Below are 20,589 nucleotides of genomic sequence, written 5' to 3'. Positions count from 1 at the left end.
CGAAATATTTAATGAGAGCAGGTTTTTTCCAATTTGTTCGACGCACTAACTTCAAAGTTAAACTACACAAAATGTAGTCAACAGAAATTTTTAAAATTTTTCGTGTTTTAACTAATGTAAAATGGCTGCTAACAATGGTGGCATTGTTAACATGTTTACAATGCCATCTGTATGTCAGGTCACGAACTTTTTGAAACGCACGTCGTATAGCGGAGAATATTTTTTTCGGGATCAAAAATGGTCAAGACGTGTATTTCCGCTAAAACATCGAAAACAATTTTCACAGAATCACAATACTTTTTCTCTACTTTTCGTACAATAATAAAGTAAAGTGGAATGAAGATACAGTATATGAAAGAATTAATTAAACTTAGACTGCACAACGATCGTTAGACTATCAGTTTTGAATGCATACTTTTCCTGGATGTAAACGTTGAATGTAAATCGCAATATTTATTGACTGTATTCCATGCGACAGGGCAGAGGTCGACCAATTTAGATAGATTTGTTAATGACCTATGTGCTCACATGCTCACAACACGAGGGGGCATATCAATTCCTGTCATTGAATCAGCTATAAAAGCGATAGAGATGTGTTGAGGCTATGTAGAGTCATTTGTTACTTGCACATCCAAGTAAACGATATAGCCTTGTGATACATAATACGGATTAAATAGTTCCGATCTTTTCTACGCCTAAGCTTAGAGGTGAGTTCTGTTGTTCACTTCTTTGAGATCTAACCCTTGCTTCTCTTTTCATTTCTTTCATTATTGAATGTAATATCCACTTAAGACAAATATGTTACATATTCCATAATAATTGCATTCAAATTTCGCGCATTTAATGTAGACCAACAAAGTTGAAGAATGTGTTTGATATAAACCGATCACAGTTGTGATTTCTTTAAGTATTTATCGCTGTTATTATTTTCTCGTTGCTGAAGAGGCCTAAGTCTTTGTATGCAGTGGAAATATACGTGCTTGGTTATTATTGTTGTTGTTGAAACGACAGTGTTTTTTTTTAATTAACGACTATGGTAGGCCTGGATATATGTTCAAAAAGGTAAGCCAAGTATCAAGTGAAGAAATAAACGAAACAGGTGAGCTTAATTCTAAATGTACGGATATCAGCCAAGGGTAAACGTGATCAAGGATGAGAATGGTGACTTGCTTGCAGACTCTCCATCAATCCTAAACAGATGGAAAAACTATTTTGCGCAACTACTAAATGTACATAGGCCAAATAGAAATGATCGGGACGAAATTGAAATACAAACTGCTGAGCCATTTATACCCGAACCCACGCTTACAGAAGTCGAAATTGCGATAGAAAATCTGAAAAAGTACAAGTCTCCAGGTATCGATCAAATTCCAGCAGAATTAATACGAGAGGGTGGGAGTGCATTATATAGCGAAATTTATAAACTTGTACTTGCTATTTGGGAAAAGGAAATTGTACCAGAACAATGGAAGGAGTCCATAATTGTACCTATTTTTAAAAAGGGGGACAAAACCAACTGTGGTAACTTTCGAGGAATATCACTTTTGTTGACGTCGTACAAAATTTTGTCCAATATTCTTTTGAGAAGATTAACTCCGTACGTAGATGAAATTATTGGGGATCATCAGTGCGGTTTTCGGCGTAATAGATCGACTATTGATCAGATTTTTTGTATTCGACAGATAATGGAGAAAAAATGGGAGTATAAGGGTACAGTACATCAGTTATTCATAGATTTCAAAAAGGCTTATGACTCGGTTAAGAGGGAAGTATTATATGATATTCTTATTGAATTTGGTATTCCCAAGAAACTAGTTCGATTAATTAAAATGTGTCTCAGTGAAACGTACAGCAGAGTCCGTATAGGTCAGTTTCTATCTGATGCTTTTCCAATTCACTGCGGGCTAAAGCAAGGAGATGCACTATCACCTTTACTTTTTAACTTCGCTCTAGAATATGCCATTAGGAAAGTTCAGGATAACAGGCAGGGTTTGGAATTGAGCGGGTTACATCAGCTTCTTGTCTATGCGGATGACGTGAATATGTTAGGAGAAAATACACAAACGATTAGGGAAAACACGGAAATTTTACTTGAAGCAAGTAGAGCGATCGGTTTGGAAGTAAATCCCGAAAAGACAAAGTATATGATTATGTCTCGTGACCAGAATATTGTACGAAATGGAAATATAAAAATTGGAGATTTATCCTTCGAAGAGGTGGAAAAACTCAAATATCTTGGAGCAACAGTAACAAATATAAATGACACTCGGGAGGAAATTAAACGCAGAATAAATATGGGAAATGCGTGTTATTATTCGGTTGAGAAGCTCTTATCATCCAGTCTGCTGTCGAAAAATCTGAAAGTTAGAATTTATAAAACAGTTATATTACCGGTTCTTCTGTATGGTTGTGAAACTTGGACTCTCACTCTGAGAGAGGAACATAGGTTCAGGGTGTTTGAGAATAAGATGCTAAGGAAAATATTTGGGGCTAAGCGGGATGAAGTTACAGGAGAATGGAGAAAGTTACACAACACAGAACTGCACGCATTGTATTCTTCACCTGACATAATTAGGAACATTAAATCCAGACGTTTGAGATGGGCAGGGCATGTAGCACGTATGGGCGAATCCAGAAATGCATATAGAGTGTTAGTTGGGAGACCGGAGGGAAAAAGACCTTTAGGGAGGCCGAGACGTAGATGGGAGGATAATATTAAAATGGATCTGAGGGAGGTGGGGTATGATGATAGAGACTGGATTAATCTTGCACAGGATAGGGACCGCTGGCGGGCTTATGTGAGGGCGGCAATGAACCTTCGGGTTCCTTAAAAGCCATTTGTAAGTAAGTAAGTAAGTAAGTAAACCCTCAAAATGCTGAAAAGTATACGAAAAGTATGTGGTACTATCTGCAATCTACAGAAATTGATAAGGTAGATCATGTAATATAGCAATAGCGGTAGTTGCAATTACGAACATTTTAATTGCATGATTGTAAGAGTAATTAGTGATTAGCCTATATTCAATTAGCGCATTTTATGGCTTTACTATTAGATCTAGTACCTAATTCGTGAAGCAGTACCTTCCTAGATAAATTTACTCTCTATCAATGTTGCTCCTAAATTCATCGGTAACCTCAAAATCTCTCGTGGTATTTTACCTTTTTCTTCTTAAAATATTCCGTCACTTTGAAGAATGGAAGTTAAAGTCTTCCAGTATTACCCAGAGGACCGTCTCTTGACTTAAAGACTGATTTTCTGGTGGAAATATATTCTGGTTTCATATATATATATACACATGTTTTTCGAAACTTCTGGGGTTCCCGGCAACAAGTTTAGCTAGCACGAGTTTGAATTGCGGAAGGGAAATGGGAAATACTATCTTCTATAGATAATGGAGTTTTTCCTTTATATTGTGATACCTATATTAAGTTGTAGCATCGCGATATGCTTAAACTTACTGTATAAAAAAACACGACTCATGAACCTATGTGTGAGTATGTGAACATGGTTAAGGCAACCGAAGAAATATGGGTAAATGATAAGCAAAGGAACGCCATTTGGTAATTCGTAAAATGACTCGGATAACCTAAACAGAACATTTTCTGTAAGAAAATGTCAGTGACTCGGGAAGCTTATTTTTACAAATAATAAATGTCAGTGTCTGATAGTTGCAATAGAACTCGCAAAACACCACAGTAAAGATCATTTACATTTAATTGCTTACTCATCTAAGAACATAACTCGTACCTATGATTTTCGCGTCAAAATATAGTAATTTCTGCATTTATACAGCAATGAAGTAGTTTTGGACATATTTTCATTTACCATACAGCGGTTTCTGCATTTTTCTTAGAAATAAAATGTGTAAGTTATAAAACTGCGTTTTGAAAGTCCATTCCTCATATATTTATTTTAATATTCAGAAATATTCAATGGAAAAACCATTAACACACAATTGCAAGAAACATTTATTTTTTTAACTGCTGATATAGGCCTACTTTACTGAGAAAATACTAATAGAAATAAAATAAAAGTTACTTAAATTTGATTACCTGTAAATATACTTTTGTGAATGAATAGTCCAATTTGTATTCAAATATTAAGAAAATTTAAGAGTAATGTATATACCAGTTGTGTGAAAATGATACTGTCTTTATATGGGGGGAAAATAATAATAATAATAATAATAATAATAATAATAATAATAATAATAATAATAATAATAATAATGTGTGCAATCAATATATTTCCGAACTGCACTTGTATAAATAAATAAATAAATAAATAAATAAATAAATAAATAAATAAATAAATAAATAAATACATAAATTTATTTATTTTACCGTTAAACATACATGCGCGTGTCACTGAAGATCACTGCTTCCATGCCTGTTGAGTCAATCTATCAAACAGCGTCAGATTGTCTTTAATAACTAAGCTTCTACACGTGATTTTTTGCAAACATGTCATGGACCTAATGCGATTTTTCCTGAAACTTCTTCATATACGCGTTTATGGCTGTTTTTCCTCCGTATTTCATGTAATGCATTTAGTACAAATTCCAGGCGTTTTCCTGGTTCTAAACAACTTCTCGGTTTCCTATGTCCAGTGTGTTGCTTACCTTCAGGGCAGTCCGCGAATTTATTGATTGTTCCTTGTAGGCCTACGTGGACATAAAAGAGTTCATCTTCTTTTTAGAACACCATTTAGGCCTACTGTCAATTAAGGAAACTAATAGTGCGAGTAATGGTGATAATAATGTAATAATGATGATAATAATAATGGCACCGTTCTTGGTTTCGATGAAATTGAAATATAATAATAGTAATAATAACAATAATAATACTTACTTACTGGCTTTTAAGGAACCCGGAGGTTCATTGCCGCCCTAACATAAGCCCGCCATTGGTCCCTATCAGGAGCAAGATTAAGCCAGTCTCTATCATCATATCCCACCTTCCTCAAATCCATTTTAATATTATCTTCCCATCTACGTCTCGGCCTCCCTAAAGGTCTTTTTCCCTCCGGCCTCCCAACTAACACTCTATATGCATTTCTGGATTCACCCATACGTGCTACATGCTCTGCCCACCTCAAACGTCTGGATTTAATGTTCCTAATTATGTCAGGTGAAGAATACAATGCGTGCAGTTCTGTGTTGTGTAACTTTCTCCATTATCCTGTAACTTCATCCCTCTTAGCCCCAAATATTTTCCTGAGAACCTTATTCTCAAACACCCTTAACCTATGTTCTTCTCTCAAAGTGAGAGTCAAAGTTTCACAACCATAAAGAACAACCGGTAATGTAACTGTTTTATAAATTCTAACTTTCAGATTTTTTGACAGCAGACTGGATGATAAAAGCTTCTCAACCGAATAATAACAGGCATTTCCCATATTTATTCTGTGTGTAATTTCCTCCCGAGTATCATTTATATTTGTTACTCTTGCTCCAAGATATTTGAAATTCTCCAACTCTTCAAAAGATAAATTTCCAATTTTTATATTTGCATTTCGTACAATATTCTGGTCACGAGACATAATCATATACTTTGTCTTTTCGGGATTTACTTCCAAACCTATCTCTTTACTTGCTTCCAGTAAAATTCCCGTGTTTTCCCTAATCGTTTGTGGATTTTCTCCTAACATATTCACGTCATCCACATAGAATAACAATAATAATAACAATAATAATAATAATAATAATAATAATAATAATAATAATAATAATCATCATCATCATCATCATAAATTTATTTGTGCGGACCCAGAAACAAAATTTGGGCCACCTGATTTTGGTCCAAATTTTGTTTCTCGGCTGTATGCATACGTTTGTAAATAAATAAATAAACTCAAATGTTGTATATTTAAAAGTACTTCCCGAACATGTTAGATCGCCTCCAGTAGCCTATGCTATACTGTCGGTATGTAAAAAATTATACTTCTTTCGGAATGTCAACATTCTGTAAAACTTTTTCCTCTGAATTACAGAATGAACGGAAACGGAAGCAAGAAAAACGGAAATGGAAACGGCAACGGTAGCGGAAGTGACATGGCGCACTCTTTACATGCTAACGAGCATCTGCACGTGGGGATGAACGGAAATAGCGGCAACGGGGGCTCGAAGAAGCACCACCCGCACAAGGAGGACGACTACCACCACGAGAAGTACGCCCTAGAGGAGCCCAGCGGGCCCACAACGGCGATGCGCTCGTACGAGCTGGGGCAGTACGGCTACGGCAAGAACAACGTGAAGCTGCTGCACGTGCACCGCGAGGGCACCTACCACACCATCCGCGAGTACGAGGTGGACACCCACCTCAAGCTGCACTCCAAGAAGGACTTCCTGGTGGGCGACAACAAGGACATCATCGCCACCGACACGCAGAAGAATACGGTCTACGTGCTGGCCAAGAAATACGGGGTAAGAACTGGCATCCTCTGGCATCCAAATTTCATGAGAAGATCCCTGCGAGGGGAGTATCGTCCTTGCCGGGTAAGAGGAGAGTAAGCCAATGACTCGGCGTTCTTGAAGGAACAGGTGGATGGGAGTGATATCATTGGCCGGCTGGTACAAACAAGGCTCGGTCAATGACTGGCCGGTTCAGGTTATAAGAGTGGGGGAAAAACTCGCATTCCTTGCTCGGATCTTCTCGTGAAATGCGGACTGTACCCGTCCGTCCAGTTTGCTCTATCCTTCACGATCAAAATAAACTACAATCGCTGAAAACTTTCTGACATAGAACTACATCTTTCTCCTCGCTAGGTATGGTGGAAAGGGTAACTTAGGAATTGACTCACATAAAACTGCAGACCCTTTCCTCTTCTTATATTCTCCTTGTTCTCCTTACATTCCTCTTGTCCTCTCTGTATTTGTTGTCCTTGTATTTTTTTCTCCTTGTGTTCCTCTTGTTGTCTTAGTCTTCCCCTTGTTCTGCTTGTATTCCCCTTGTCCTCCTTGTATTATTTCTAATTGTGTTCACTTTGTTGTCTTTGCTTTCCCTTGTTTTCCTTGTCTTAGTCTTTTTCCTTGTCTTCTTCTTCTTGTATTACTTGCATTCCCCATGTTCTTCTTGCATTCCCCTCGTCTTCGTATTTTTCTTCCTATATTTTCCTTGCCGTCTTTGAATACCCCTTATCCTCCTTGAATTTTTTCTTCTTGTATTGCCCTTGTAATATTTCCTTTATTATATGTATGCGTGTCTTCTTTTGTTCTCCTTGTATTCCTTTCGCTCTCCCTGTATTCCTCTTGTTCTCCTTATCTTCCCTTTGTTGCCTCTGTATTCTCCGTGTTGTCTTTGTATTCCCCTTATTCTCGCTGTATTCTCCTTATCGTATTATTCTTATTTTATTCTCCTTGTTGTCTTTGTATTCCCCATCTTTTCCTTTTCGTCTTGTTTTCCTTGTCTTCCCATTGTTACACTTGTATTCCCTTTGTTCTCCTTTCCTTCATCTTGTTCTATTTGTCTTTCCTTTGTCTGACTTGTCTTCCTCTTGTTCGCTTTGTCTTTCATTTGTTGCCTTTGTCTTTCCCTTGTTATCTTTATATTCCACTTGTCTTTGGTTTCGCCTTGTTCTTCTTGTCTTCCCATTGTAATATTGCTATTCCCCTTGTTGTACTTGTCTTTCCCTTTTTCGACTTGTCTTCCTCTTTTTTTCCTTATCTCCCCCTTACTGTCTTTGTATTTCCATTGTTTTCTTTGTCTTCCCCTTGTTCTCCTCGTATTTCCTCGTACTCCTTGAATTCTCCTACATTACATTGAGTTTTACCGCATCGAGGTTTTCCTGTGTTTGCAGGTAGAGTCTCCTGAAGACTTCGCGATGTTGATATGCAGTCACTTTTTGTACACTTACCGACATGTGGACGAGGTGTCTGTTCACGTTGAGGAATATCCTTGGGAACGTCTCCAGGTGGACGAGATTGACCACAACCACGCTTTCATCTTCTCTCCCAAGGCGTTGCGTTTCTGTACGGTGACGCAAGCGAGGAATGGTAGGTCCAGTTCTCTGAATACAATAATTAAACAGGCTAACTAACATAACAGTAGGCCTATAGTACTGCAATAAATTCGATCAGAGGATAAAAAATAAGATGTCCATTTAGAGATAATGTGAAAAATTGTTGCTTGAACGATAGAGAATGTTGTTACAAATCAGATATGGATATGAATTCCTATTCAAGAGGTGTCCACTGAAAGCACTCTGTAGACATCCTCGAATTTTTTACATTAGTTTATTTTTAAATTTTCTGTGTAAATGAATAGGATAAAGAGTAGAGCTAAGTTATAGACCTTGTGTACAGTAGTGGCAAAAAAAACCGGACCGACCCTTGTAGCTGATTTCAGACCCTTGTTCACTCCAGAGCGTCGGTGCATATAACTTGGACCAGAAACCACCTGTGCAGTTGAACAACCGCCAAGCAGCTGGTTACTGTTTTCGTCCGTTTTTTTGCCACTACTGACAAAATGTTGCGTCGCGCCGCGTGTGAACATTTTGTCAATAGTGGCAAAAAAAAAAACCGGACGAAAACAGTAACCAGCTGCTGTTATTCAACTGCACAGGTGGTTTCGGGTCCAAGGAATATGCACCGACGCTCTGGAGTGAACAAGGCTCTGAAATCAGCTACAAGAGTCGGTCCGGTTTTTTTTTGCCACTACTGTATACTGAAGTGCTCTGTTAACTCTAATTTCTGTAAATTTAACACTCTAATTGTTCTAACCAAACAATTTATGACTATGAATCTTCCACGTAAGTACCTCGTAATGTTAAGAATCAGTCACTTTGAAAACATGGTTCTGAATACTAAAACTGGTATGAAACAAATCTGAAGCCACGCCACAGTTCAACTACAAGGAAAAGTCTAAAAATACCTTAAATTTGAAACGTCGGAAACTAAAGTAAAATAAAGCTGACAAGCAAACATTCTGATGGGGACAGATAAAAAAAGTTAATTTTTTTCTTCCACCATGCTAATAATGTCAAAAGAAGTGCTTATACAAATTTTGGCCACTCGACCGCAATTACGAGGGCCGTAAAAAAATAAGTTCGCCAGGGGCCGCTAACAGGAAAAAGAACACAGTTTCATTGGACAAATTGATTGAAACAGACACAGCAATTGTTGAGCTATTTTCCCACCTGAATTGAGACAATTGTCACAGGTATCATGGGATCGACAGAGAAGTACAGGCGGCTGTCAAACGCTGGTTCCGATCCCAGGCAGCAGACTTCTATGATGCAAGAATACAAAAATTGATCCCATGGTATGACAAATGTCTCAATTCCAGTGTGGGATATGTTGACAAATAGCGCACAATTCCTCTATCTGTTTCAATAAATCTTTCCATGCAATTGCGCTTTTTTCTGTAAACGACCACAGGGAAAATCACTTTCTGGACAGCCTCGTAATTGCGGTCGAGTGGCCAAAATTTGTATAAGCACTTCTTTTGACGTTATTAGCATAGTGGAAGAAAAAATGTAATTTTTTATCTGCCCCCATCAGAATGTTTGCTTGTGAGACATCTGAAAAGCTACTATACACTGAAATTCAACCACACAGAAAGAATGATAACTCAAGTTTCGAAAAGTTGTGAACTAAAAGTAAAACTCTATTGAAACACCCGAACTTACATCGCATTCCATTAGAAGGAATATCTTAAATCTTATAGTTTCGAAACGTTGAAACTAAAAACTAAACACGATTGAAACACCCAAAAGTTACATCGCAATTTCATTACAAAGAATATCTGAACTCTCATCTTTCGAAACGTTGGAACGTTAAAACTAGAAATAAAATACGGTTGAAAACCCAAAAGTACATCACAACTCCAATAGAAAGAAAATCTGATAATATCCATAGTTCCGAAATGTTTTGTTACTTGGTTATTTAAGACGCTGCATCAACTACGAGGCTATTTAGCGTCGATGAGGTTGGTGATATTTGGCGAGATGAGGCCGGGGACTCACCATAGATTACCTGACATTTGCATTACGGTTGGGGAAAACCTCGGAAAAAACTCAATCAGGTAATCAGCCCAAGCGGGAATCGAACCAGTGTCCGAGTGAAACTCTGGATCGGTAGGGAAACGCCTTAGTCGACTGAGTTACGCCGGTAGCTTCCGAAATGTTGAAACTAAAAGTAAAACACGATTCAAACACCCAAAGTTACATCGCAACTTCATTACACTTACAAGAAAAACCTAATATTACGCATAGTCCCGAAATGTTGAAACTAATATTAAAACACGAATGAAACACCCAAAAAAAAAATATATCACAATTACATTAAATTTACAAGAAAAATATGATAATTCCCATAGTTCCGAAATGTTGAAATTAAACGTAAAACATGATTGAACCCCCAAAAATTACATCGCAATTCCATTAAAGTTACAAGAAAAATCCGATAATTCCCACAGTTTCGAATCCTTGAGACTAAGAGTAGATTGAAACACCCAAAAATTACATTGCAATTCCATTAAAGTTACAAGAAAAATATTATCATTCCCATATTTCCGAAAATTGAAACTAAAAGTAAAACACGATTGAAACACCCAAAAATTACATATTATTCCATTACAAGGAATATCTGATAATTTGATTACAGTTCCGAAACGGCATCATCATCATCATCATCATCATCATCATCATCATCATCATCATCATCATCATCATCATCATCCTGTCAAGTACTAGTCCCAAAAGAACTGTTGCGGCCTGAAAAAGCGATTTTCTTGCCATCTTTTCATAGGTCGACCAAGTGACCGTTTCCCATTTGGACGATACTTCATTGAGGGATCCTGGATGAAACCATTCTTGAGACGTGTTCCTTTCAGTTTAACTGATATCTGGAGATATAATCCAGTATTGATGACACATTAAGTTCTTGAAAGATGTCTTCATTTTTCTTTCGATCCCATTTAGTGTAGCCAGCTGTTCGGCGCATGAATCTCATCTCGCAAGCTGTTAGTCTGCTTTCATCTTTTGTCCTTATAGTCCACGCTTCACTCCCATAACATAAGACTGATCGAGCTATTATTTGATAAAGACGAGTACGACTTGATTTTTGTACTAATGGAGGTTTTAAAACTCTATTAATGATCCCCATTGATTTGTTGAATTTTACAATTTTCTCTGATAAATCCAAATTTTCAACAAAAGATTCTCTACAGATATTACATCATCATCATCATCTGTATTTCAATTAATCCACTTATATTTGCCTTAAACAATTAATTTCTTTTTTCTTTAATGTATCACATCACATTATATTGTACATGTTTATTGTATTCAGGACCCTTGTGGTCACTCAAATTCTTTGAGCTGATGTCTATAATTTAGAATTTATATATATATATATATATATATATATATATATATATATATATATATATATATATATATATCAGAGCTTCCTCAAATTAGAGGCTGCCATTAGACAAAGCATACAAAACAATACAAGAACAAAATAGAAGATGAGAGCTAAAAGAGTAAGAATAAGGCAAACAAATACACAAACAAACAATGGCAGTTCGTTTTTTTTTATTTTTTTTTTATTGGGTTATTTTACGACGCTGTATCAACATCCAGGTCATTTAGCGTCTGAATGATATGAAGTTGATAATGCCGGTGAAATGAGGCCGGGGTCCAGCACCGAAAGTTACCCAGCATTTGCTCGTATTGGGTTGAGGGAAAACCCCGGAAAAAACCTCAACCAGGTAACTTGCCCCGACCGGGATTCGAACCCGGGCCACCTGGTTTCGCAGCCAGACGCGCTGACCGTTACTCCACAGGTGTGGACAATGGCAGTTTACAGAAGAAAAAAAATTCAAGTAAAGAATCAATGAAAGCTAAGAAGGAAAAAGAAAAATGATAATGGTGCGTCAATTTTTTTCCATACACTGAATTAGAGTCCATATACGTGGTTCAGTAAAAGTTTGACTGACTCTTTAATTATGAGGAGGGCCAGTTCGTTCAGAAAAGATTTGTGCAGTCCTAGGGTCTTACAGAATTGAGAAGAGAAGTTGGGTATCGTTCCTCTTGCTCCAAATATCAATCCCGTAACACTGATATCGTGAAGTTGGTATTTATCTTTATAATACGGGATGGTTGGAACGTAGATTGCTCGTTTCTCCTCATGTACTCGTACGTCTTCGGGCTGTCCTTTGTACGTTTCAAATATATATATATATATATATATATATATATATATATATATATTCTAAATAATTAAACTCATTAACTCTTTCCAAAATTGTGTTATTTAAACAAATTTTGCTTGGTATTGGGTATTTACCACAAAAGGCCATTATTTTTGTTTTGTTAATGGATATTTCCATTGAATATTTTTGAGCTATTAAATTCCGAAACGTGAAACTAAAATAAAAACATCCAAAATTATATCGCAATTAAACCATAGTGAATATCTGAAATCTCGTAATTCTAAAACATTTGAAACTAATCTGTATAAAACACAGTTGAAGCTCGAAAAACATCAGATAACTATCATAGGGTTTGTCTAACAGAGCGACCGAAGATCACTGGAGGGCTCCGCAACCTGCGCGTGCTGAAGACAACGCAGTCCGCCTTCACGGACTTCATCCAGGACGAGTACCGCACACTGCCCGATGTGAACGACCGCATCTTCAGCACCATCGTCACGGCCACCTGGGAGTACTCCACCGCGAACGGAGTCAATTTCGACGAAGTCTGGTGAGTTGGCCGTCTCCCTTTGCATCACGATTTAAAGGCCGTATTCATGAACGAGACTTTGGATGAAGACTTTCCAAAGCCGATTTTCGTAGTAAAGTTTAATTTTCATAGACAATAGCCTAGTACTGAGACTTTGGCTTTGACTTTGATTAAGTCGAGATTTGACGATCTTGTTCTGATGTTGGCAATCAAAATCACTGCCTTCTAAACGAATTAAATTAATAGATAGTTGAAATAGAGTAGGCATAGCCACAATCACAGCCATCTTTTGAGTCACAAATCAATGAAACAATTGAACATCGGTACATGTTAAGCGATTGTTAACCGTTCTTGCAGCTTTACATAAGAATAATTTTATTATTCAAGAGCTTAGGTGAAACTAACGTAAGTACACAAATTGAAATTTTTAGGTCTTTACACCAATCGATAATAATTCTTTCTTCTATTTTGTCACAAAAAATCGTAACTCAGTTCCGAACAGTGTTGTATATAACACAATTCGTAACTACAAAACACGATGGTATAACTTAGTTAATCTAAAATAGTGTTAATAACAAATATCAAAATATGATTAATTATTATTCAGTCAACATGGCTTAAGCATTGCATTACATATGAAAGAAAAACATATTCATTTTAAAACAATGTGAATGTGCTTAGCCATGCTAAGTAGATCCCTTGTATGGTATCTCGAATGTATTGTGTTGTCAATAAAATGATTGAAATACTAAAACTATACAAATTAAAATCAAATATTACCAAATGTGGAGTCATGAAGCATGTGTAACTAATTTCGTGGAGCACATTCACATTGTTTTAAAATGAATTTGTTCTTAATTTTGACAGGACAATTAATGTTGGTATAGATAATATAGTCACTATGTCATACTTTATTCTAGTCAAGGCAGTTTCAAATGTAAGCTTGTATTGTAATTGATTTTAGATGATTTGTACCTGAAGATGCCCCATTAGGGGCGAAAACGTGTGTATCAAGATTAAATAGGATGTAACACATCAATATTTTTTCTCATATGTTTTTCTTTCACATGTAATGCAATGCTTAAGCCATATTGACTGAATAATAATTAATCATATTTTGATATTTGTTATTAATACGAGGCTTAGCTGAACATTTTCCAACATGAATTGTAAATTAAAATACATAGTATTGCCTGTTAAGAATTTTGTTGTGACTAAAACATCGATTGTAGTTACGTTAGTTTTACATTAAGCCCTCAAATTGTTTCATTATAGAATAATTTTATTCTGAAGATATGGAAGATAAGAAGATACCACCAATGACAGACTATGAAAGAGACGTATTATCCTGCTGACAGTTCCAGAGTTACTCCCTGCATGTCTGCGGAAACTACTTAAAAATTATCGGAAATCAATATGCAGAAAACATTATTAAGACAGCCGCAAGAATTATAAATTAGCTGCATATCCTACTGTATAATCTATCCTCTATAGCAGCAGTGACCAAAGCAGGTGTCGTTATTACATCGTGTAATCACAGACATTCAAACGGGTACGAGGAGTTTCCTGTACATTGCTGTGTGTTTCATTCACGTACTGAAGGCAAGAAGTGGCGGTATCCCGTCGCTCTACAAACTCTGTCTCTACAAGTAATAAGAGGTGGTTTCGTAAAGAATGAGAAGAACTTTTTTGTTGTTCTGTCGGAGAAAATGTAATATGTTTACTTTGCTCAACGGTTCAATTAGGAGTAACTTATATAGAAACATTAATTGCCACGCTGAATAATGTATTATTATTATTATTATTATTATTATCATCATTAATAACTTCTAAGTACGTATTTCTATAATTGAGGAGAGTTTTTGCAAAACTTGCTAACCGCAAAATTTGCAAAATTAAGATTTTGGTGGATTCGTTAACATAAAGCAAGCCTCTACACGATGTTAAAGTTATCTTAGTAAAATTGAATTATTTCTCTCCATTATAGTGTATCAAAGTGTGATGATTGCACCTATAACCTATTTGTCTTCATTCAGTTTTTTGTCTCTCCTGTAAAATTTAGTTTTTTTCAGTTAGCAAGTTTTGCAAAAACGGTCCTCAATTCTTCTGTACGTTTATGAATATTGATATGTTTAGATCTTCTCCCTTGAAGGATAAAATTATTAGGTTTTACCTCAGTTTTAATCTTCTTAATCTTTAGATAAGGGTAACTATTTATTAGTTGTTCATTTAATAATAATATTGTAGAAAAACTGATTCAATATAATGTGCCAACGAACTGTTAAACGCCAGGAATTGACATCTCTTAAATCATAGCCAAGTAGAGAAAGACAACATAAATAAATGTAAGGAAGTCAGCTACGTAATGGAGTTTGAAATATCTCGAGCTCTGAAGCCTTTTAATAGAGTCGAATTTCCCAAAAGAGTAATAATTAAAATAGCTTAAAAAACTTGTTCATAAGAAGTTTTTAATTTTGAAAAACTACGAATTTCTCGACCAAGTATCGAGAGAAGAATTCAGAAAATTCCTTATTATATTCAAGAGGAAGTTAAAAAACGAAGCAAGAAAAATCGTATATTATTCACTGCCTCTTGATGACAGCAGTGACATTACTGATACAGCAAAGCTTTAGATTTTTATCCGCGGGATTGATCAAGATGTTAGTACAGGAACCATCACTGGTTGTAGTTTTCATGCCAAGTACCTTTCCTCCGTCTCCTTACTTCACAGGCTGTCTGTCGCATGTAATCACTGCAGCTCGAGTTTTGGTCACCGCTGCTCTATAGAATTAAAGCTATGAATCCTTACCTGTAGCGTGAAATCGCGATGAAATAAGTTATATTATTGGTGGAAGAGATAATTCTCTTTGATTATTATTCATCAATGAATGTTGAAACATGACGAGGATATCTAATACTGTCTGTATATCAAATCGATACTTTGACTTTAATTTATTATCTATATATAATAATACACTATGAAACATGAGCAGCTTTAATAATCTCTTAGATGTCCTCAATATTCTCGGAAAATTCAACAATTTTCCAAATATCAGCCATTTTCATTATGTTCACGAACGAGAGTCAAAGTCATAGATTCTCGGCGACTTCGAAGTAAAGTCACCATTGAAGTTTACTTTCGTCGAAGTGTCGACTGTGAATAGGAAAATGGTGACTTTGTACTTTCCAAAGTCAACTTTGGTCCAAATTCTCGTATATGAATATGACCCTAAGTCATGTATGTCCTTTCTTATCCCAATAAAACCTTGTCGAAGAACTTCTTTTATTAGAATAGTAATTGTTTACTATCCCACATGAGATTTCAGAAGCTATGTAGACTTACTACTGTCGACAAACACATTGTAAACAAGATGTATAAATTGTGGTCTAGTTTTAATCGTTGCCTCTTTTCTTCTCAGGGAAACTGTAAAAGAGTGCATTCTAGACAAGTTCGCCGGCCCACCAGATACAGGGATCTTTTCGCCATCCGTTCAGAATACTCTGTACCTAGCAGAGAAGATGATTCTTGACAAAGTAGAACAGGTATGCCAACTTGTAAATGTATCTGGTTAGATTGTTATAGATGAATGAATGAGTGAATGAACAAATGAATAAGTGGAATAGGGAAATGAATGAATTAAATCTAAAAGATACCAGCAATTCTTGCGCCCTTGAAATAAGACGTTGGGATTGTTGAATTAGTTGCGTGAGCTTCAAGGTCATAGACCACTTTTCTCGTTCGAAACTCACCGTCTCACGGAACCATAATCACGTAAATATATGTGTTTACTTCCAGTTATAGAGTCCGCCGAATTAGCTCTGTGATAGTACGTCTACCTCCAGACTAGCCGGCCCGGGTTCGATTCCCGGCGGGATTTCTACCTCGGGACTAGGAGAGATGGCGGTACACAACTTCTAATCACTAAATTGTGCACCAGTATATCTTGGTTAAATTTTTCCTCAGTGCATATAAAGAGAAGGCATATGTCACTGTTGATAGTGATTCGTCCGTAGGATGGGGGCGTTACGCCTGCCGGGCCCTTTGGTGCTATTCGACAGGACTAGGCTACGTGCCGGCACCGGGTTTCCCCTTCTCCCTATCCTCACCATCATCATCCTCACTCATTTCCAACACTACAATAACACGAACACTTACACATACACTCACCCTAGTACAAGACAAAAAAAACTCCACAGGTACACATCAGGCATAACGTGGCCCGCCGAAGTGGTGTGCAACTTGAAAATGGGTCACAGTCCTGCCATCTATCCGCAGTGTGCGGAACCCGAATCACGCAAATGAAGTGGGTAGGTATTACACACACACACACACACACACACACACACTACCAGTTATACAGGGTGTTTTCGAGGTGGTGATACAAACTTTCAGGGATGATGGCGAAGGGTACATGTATCAATTTGAGATAAGGAACTATGGTCCGGAAATGACTGAGTCGAAAGTTATAAGCAAAAATAGTTGTGTGGAAATGGAATTGTAATTTGGGATCACGTGCCCTCCTTCCCTTAACTTTTGGAACAGTCGTTGAAAGATGGTATGGGCCGGATGTCTCCTACGTGGGTACTTGCCCCGATACAATCTGTGAGCTTGTCTACTGTTCCCATTGGCTCATCCATATTCGAAAATCAGGTCTGCTTATTCCGCTCTCGTGTACTCCTCCATTTCACAAGGACTGATCGACTGGACACTGCAACTTGTACATACACTGCTGTCTACAGACGTGCATATCAGGATCGACCATGTCCGTTACACATTGCCCTATCTGCATTGCTTTAGTGTAGTTTCCTGTCCCCATCCCTCAGACAGAGCATTGAATGGAATACTGTAAGTAGACAACGTAAACAACGTCAGATGAATACAGTATGTGTAAGATGTACAGATAAATACACATAAATAAGGTGTACAGAGGAATAAAATTATTTCATTTCCACACAACTATTTTTGCTTATAACTTTCGATTCGGTCATTTCCGGACCAGGGTTCCTTATCTCAAATTGATGCATGTGCCATTCGCCACCATCCCTGAAAGTTTGTAACACCACCTCGGAAACACCCTGTAGATTGTTGGTCTTACTAATAAACCGTGTATAATTTTTGTATGAAACATGCAGAGTCGGGACAGAAGACGTTACTAATAAACCATGCATAAGTGATGGCTGTATAAACAGCGTTTAACTATAAGTATAATTAAGTAGTAAAATATCGCTGCAATCGAAAAGTACTGGGAATAAATTTGAATAAGGAACAAAAAAAAGTTTCCTTCCCAGGCAGGATTCGAACCACGAAAGTCTTAGTTACCAGTCTATCGTACTCTGGAGTGAACAAGGCTCTGAAATCAGCTACAATGGTCGGTCCGGTTTTTTTGCCATTACTGTACAATGTTCCTCAATGCCCATAAGTTATCGACCCAGCTATATCAGTTTGTTTATAGTATTTAATGACATGAAATATGTTTTTTCTTCCTTTTGCAGATCAACCGCATAGACATGTCTATGCCCAACAAGCACTATTTCACGCTAGATCTGTCCAAGTTCCCGCAAAGCATCGTCAAAGGAGAAAACAAGGAGGTGTACGAGCCAGTCGACAAGCCTAGCGGGATCATACACGCCATGTTGGAGCGCAAGCAGGAACCGAAAGCTAAGCTGTGATCGCATTCATCTGTAAACTTCATCGCTAGAATCGAGTATTTATGTGCATTTTTCAATGCTGTCGTTAAGGGTGGAAGCAGATAATGTGTGAGTATTGAGATAAACTAAATTTATCTATATACCGTGGTTACAAATCGCATAACCTAAATATCATTCTTGACAATCGCAGAGCGCATGTAACGTCAGACTTACCAACCTATGAGAAATGAAATGCGCGAAATGGAAATTTAATAGGAATATCCTTTTTAATAATAATAATAATAATAATAATAATAATAATAATAATAATAATAATAATAATAATAATAATAATAATAATAATGGGACCAAAACATAATATCAAGCACGCAAGTTATGTGATCACCTTTAAATGCCGAAGATCATGTGTCAATGCGGGAGAGCGGAAGTCATGAGCTAATTGTGGGTGACTCACGCATTATGTATGGAAGTTGGTAGTCTGTAATTTAGTCAGAAACGTTGATAACAAACCTACAGCAGTGACCTGCTTCCGATACAGCTCGTCCCACGGCCGTACTGTAAATAACCGTTCATCGATAATAACGGTCTCTTAATTCGTTTAAAGGTCGTTTAATATAAAACAATACAATCATCAGAGACAGTGGCGGCTCGTGGCTGAAAATGAGAGTGTGCTACAATATGGAAATTTACTTTAAAAAGTCTTTAAAATTTGGTTGATCTACTCACTAGTGGAGCAGTATGAAGTTCATGCTGCAGAATCTGCCAATCAGTGTTCGCAACACATAAAGTATCCCTGTCAGTCTAACACCTGGAATTCCGTCAGAATCCGTTAGAATTTAAAAGAAATAAGACCCACTTAATATATCTATATAAAAATGAACACAAATATTAACGCAACTTTCTTACCAATCTTGATAAAAATAATAATTCATGCACATCATCTGCCTCTAGATCTGCAGTTGATGTGCTGGGTTGGTCTACGTTCCCTCAAAAATTAAACAATTAAAAATGACAACAGTTAAAAAGTCAAAAGGTGATGTAAATCGTAATTCCGCCAGAAAATCCGTCACCCGTCAAAGCCATTCTTTTCCCGTCCGCTACACTGAAATTCCATCAGTTTTGACGGAACTGACGGAATTTCCGTCCAGTTGGAAACACTGCTGCTAGTTACTTTGGAATTCAACCCCTCCATGTCGGCAACCAGCAATCAAAATTTTAAATTCGAATAGCATTCCGGTGCATTCAAGCCATCTGTCGGAAGGTTGAAGGAATAGAGCATCTTTTAATTAAATTGTATTAAATATAGTACACATAAATATGCTAATAATAAATGTTATAAACAATACGTTTCAGTTTTACAGGAAAGTTTAATAATTAGCATAAGAATAAAATATTCGTCCCTACATTCTGTGATAAGGTCTTGTAAAATCGATACAAAGTCACAAATATACACGACTGCTTCTCAGAGATGTCGTGACGTCCGCGTTGTTTGTAGACTGCAAACCATCTATACAAACAGTCACTCACTCCTGATTGGTTGTAGATTTTATAAAACGCCAATGCGAACGAGTCATTTCAATTCGCTGCGTTTTCTTGTAGCGCACACTGTTTACGCTCGTATAATGGGAAACCATAGATTACGTCATACAACAAGCGAATGTAAGCTCTGTGCGCATGTGCAAGGTTCGCTGCATTTCACTGCAGTGCACTGCGATAAGGAAGTCAGCACAGGTTACCGACTGGGACTTGCAGACGACGCACAAGCTATAGACAATAGCAGTTCCCGATTCTGCGTGCATTGGAACACGTAACGCGAATGAAAGGAAGAAAATATAAATGCAGTAAGATTATGCTAGGGACAGAAAATTAACTGTGTGCTGCAGCACTGCAGCACATAAAGGGCGGCCGCCACTGATCAGAGATGCAAATTGGATAAGTAACAACTATTATTTATTGAGGAAACCTTATATCATTGTTTGAATATGGCTTTAGGAATGCTACAAATTTTCATTCGTTAACTAAATCAAGATGATGTTTACACCGATAATATCACAAAAAATGTTGAGTGCTTTTGAAACCCCTTTTAAGAACAGCATGTCATTTTATATTTCGTTATATCATCTGTTTTTATAGTTCACGTATCATAAATTCTACTCATAAAACACCATTACAAGAACAAGTATTTAATTTGTGAAATATGTCGAAGTTCCTTGATTTGTCTAAAGATTTTTTGTAGAATGACCACATATGAA

General features: G+C 36.9%; 1 protein-coding gene across 2 annotated transcripts in view; it reads left to right on the top strand.

Moving 5' to 3' along the window:
- Positions 1–18,546, top strand: part of Uro (Urate oxidase) — a 28,947-nt gene extending 10,401 nt beyond the window's left edge. Inside the window, exons 1-6 of one of the 2 annotated variants that reach the window (XM_069831403.1) lie at positions 609–707; positions 5,993–6,425; positions 7,799–7,994; positions 12,523–12,709; positions 16,108–16,231; positions 18,182–18,508. In XM_069831403.1, coding sequence (XP_069687504.1) covers positions 5,994–6,425; positions 7,799–7,994; positions 12,523–12,709; positions 16,108–16,231; positions 18,182–18,358 — 1,116 coding nt within the window. In that variant the 5' untranslated portion in view covers positions 609–707; position 5,993 and the 3' untranslated portion in view covers positions 18,359–18,508. Of the gene's footprint in view, positions 1–608; positions 708–5,992; positions 6,426–7,798; positions 7,995–12,522; positions 12,710–16,107; positions 16,232–18,181 lie in introns of those variants that run through there. The other variant, XM_069831402.1, reaches the window with a different exon arrangement.
- Positions 18,547–20,589: the final 2,043 nt, after the last annotated feature.

The sequence above is a fragment of the Periplaneta americana genome, chromosome 7 (genome assembly GCF_040183065.1).
Source record: "Periplaneta americana isolate PAMFEO1 chromosome 7, P.americana_PAMFEO1_priV1, whole genome shotgun sequence".
NCBI classification, from domain to species: domain Eukaryota; kingdom Metazoa; phylum Arthropoda; class Insecta; order Blattodea; family Blattidae; genus Periplaneta; species Periplaneta americana.
The sequence above is the reverse complement of the archived record's forward strand: the minus strand, read 5'-3'. Positions and strand labels throughout refer to the sequence as shown.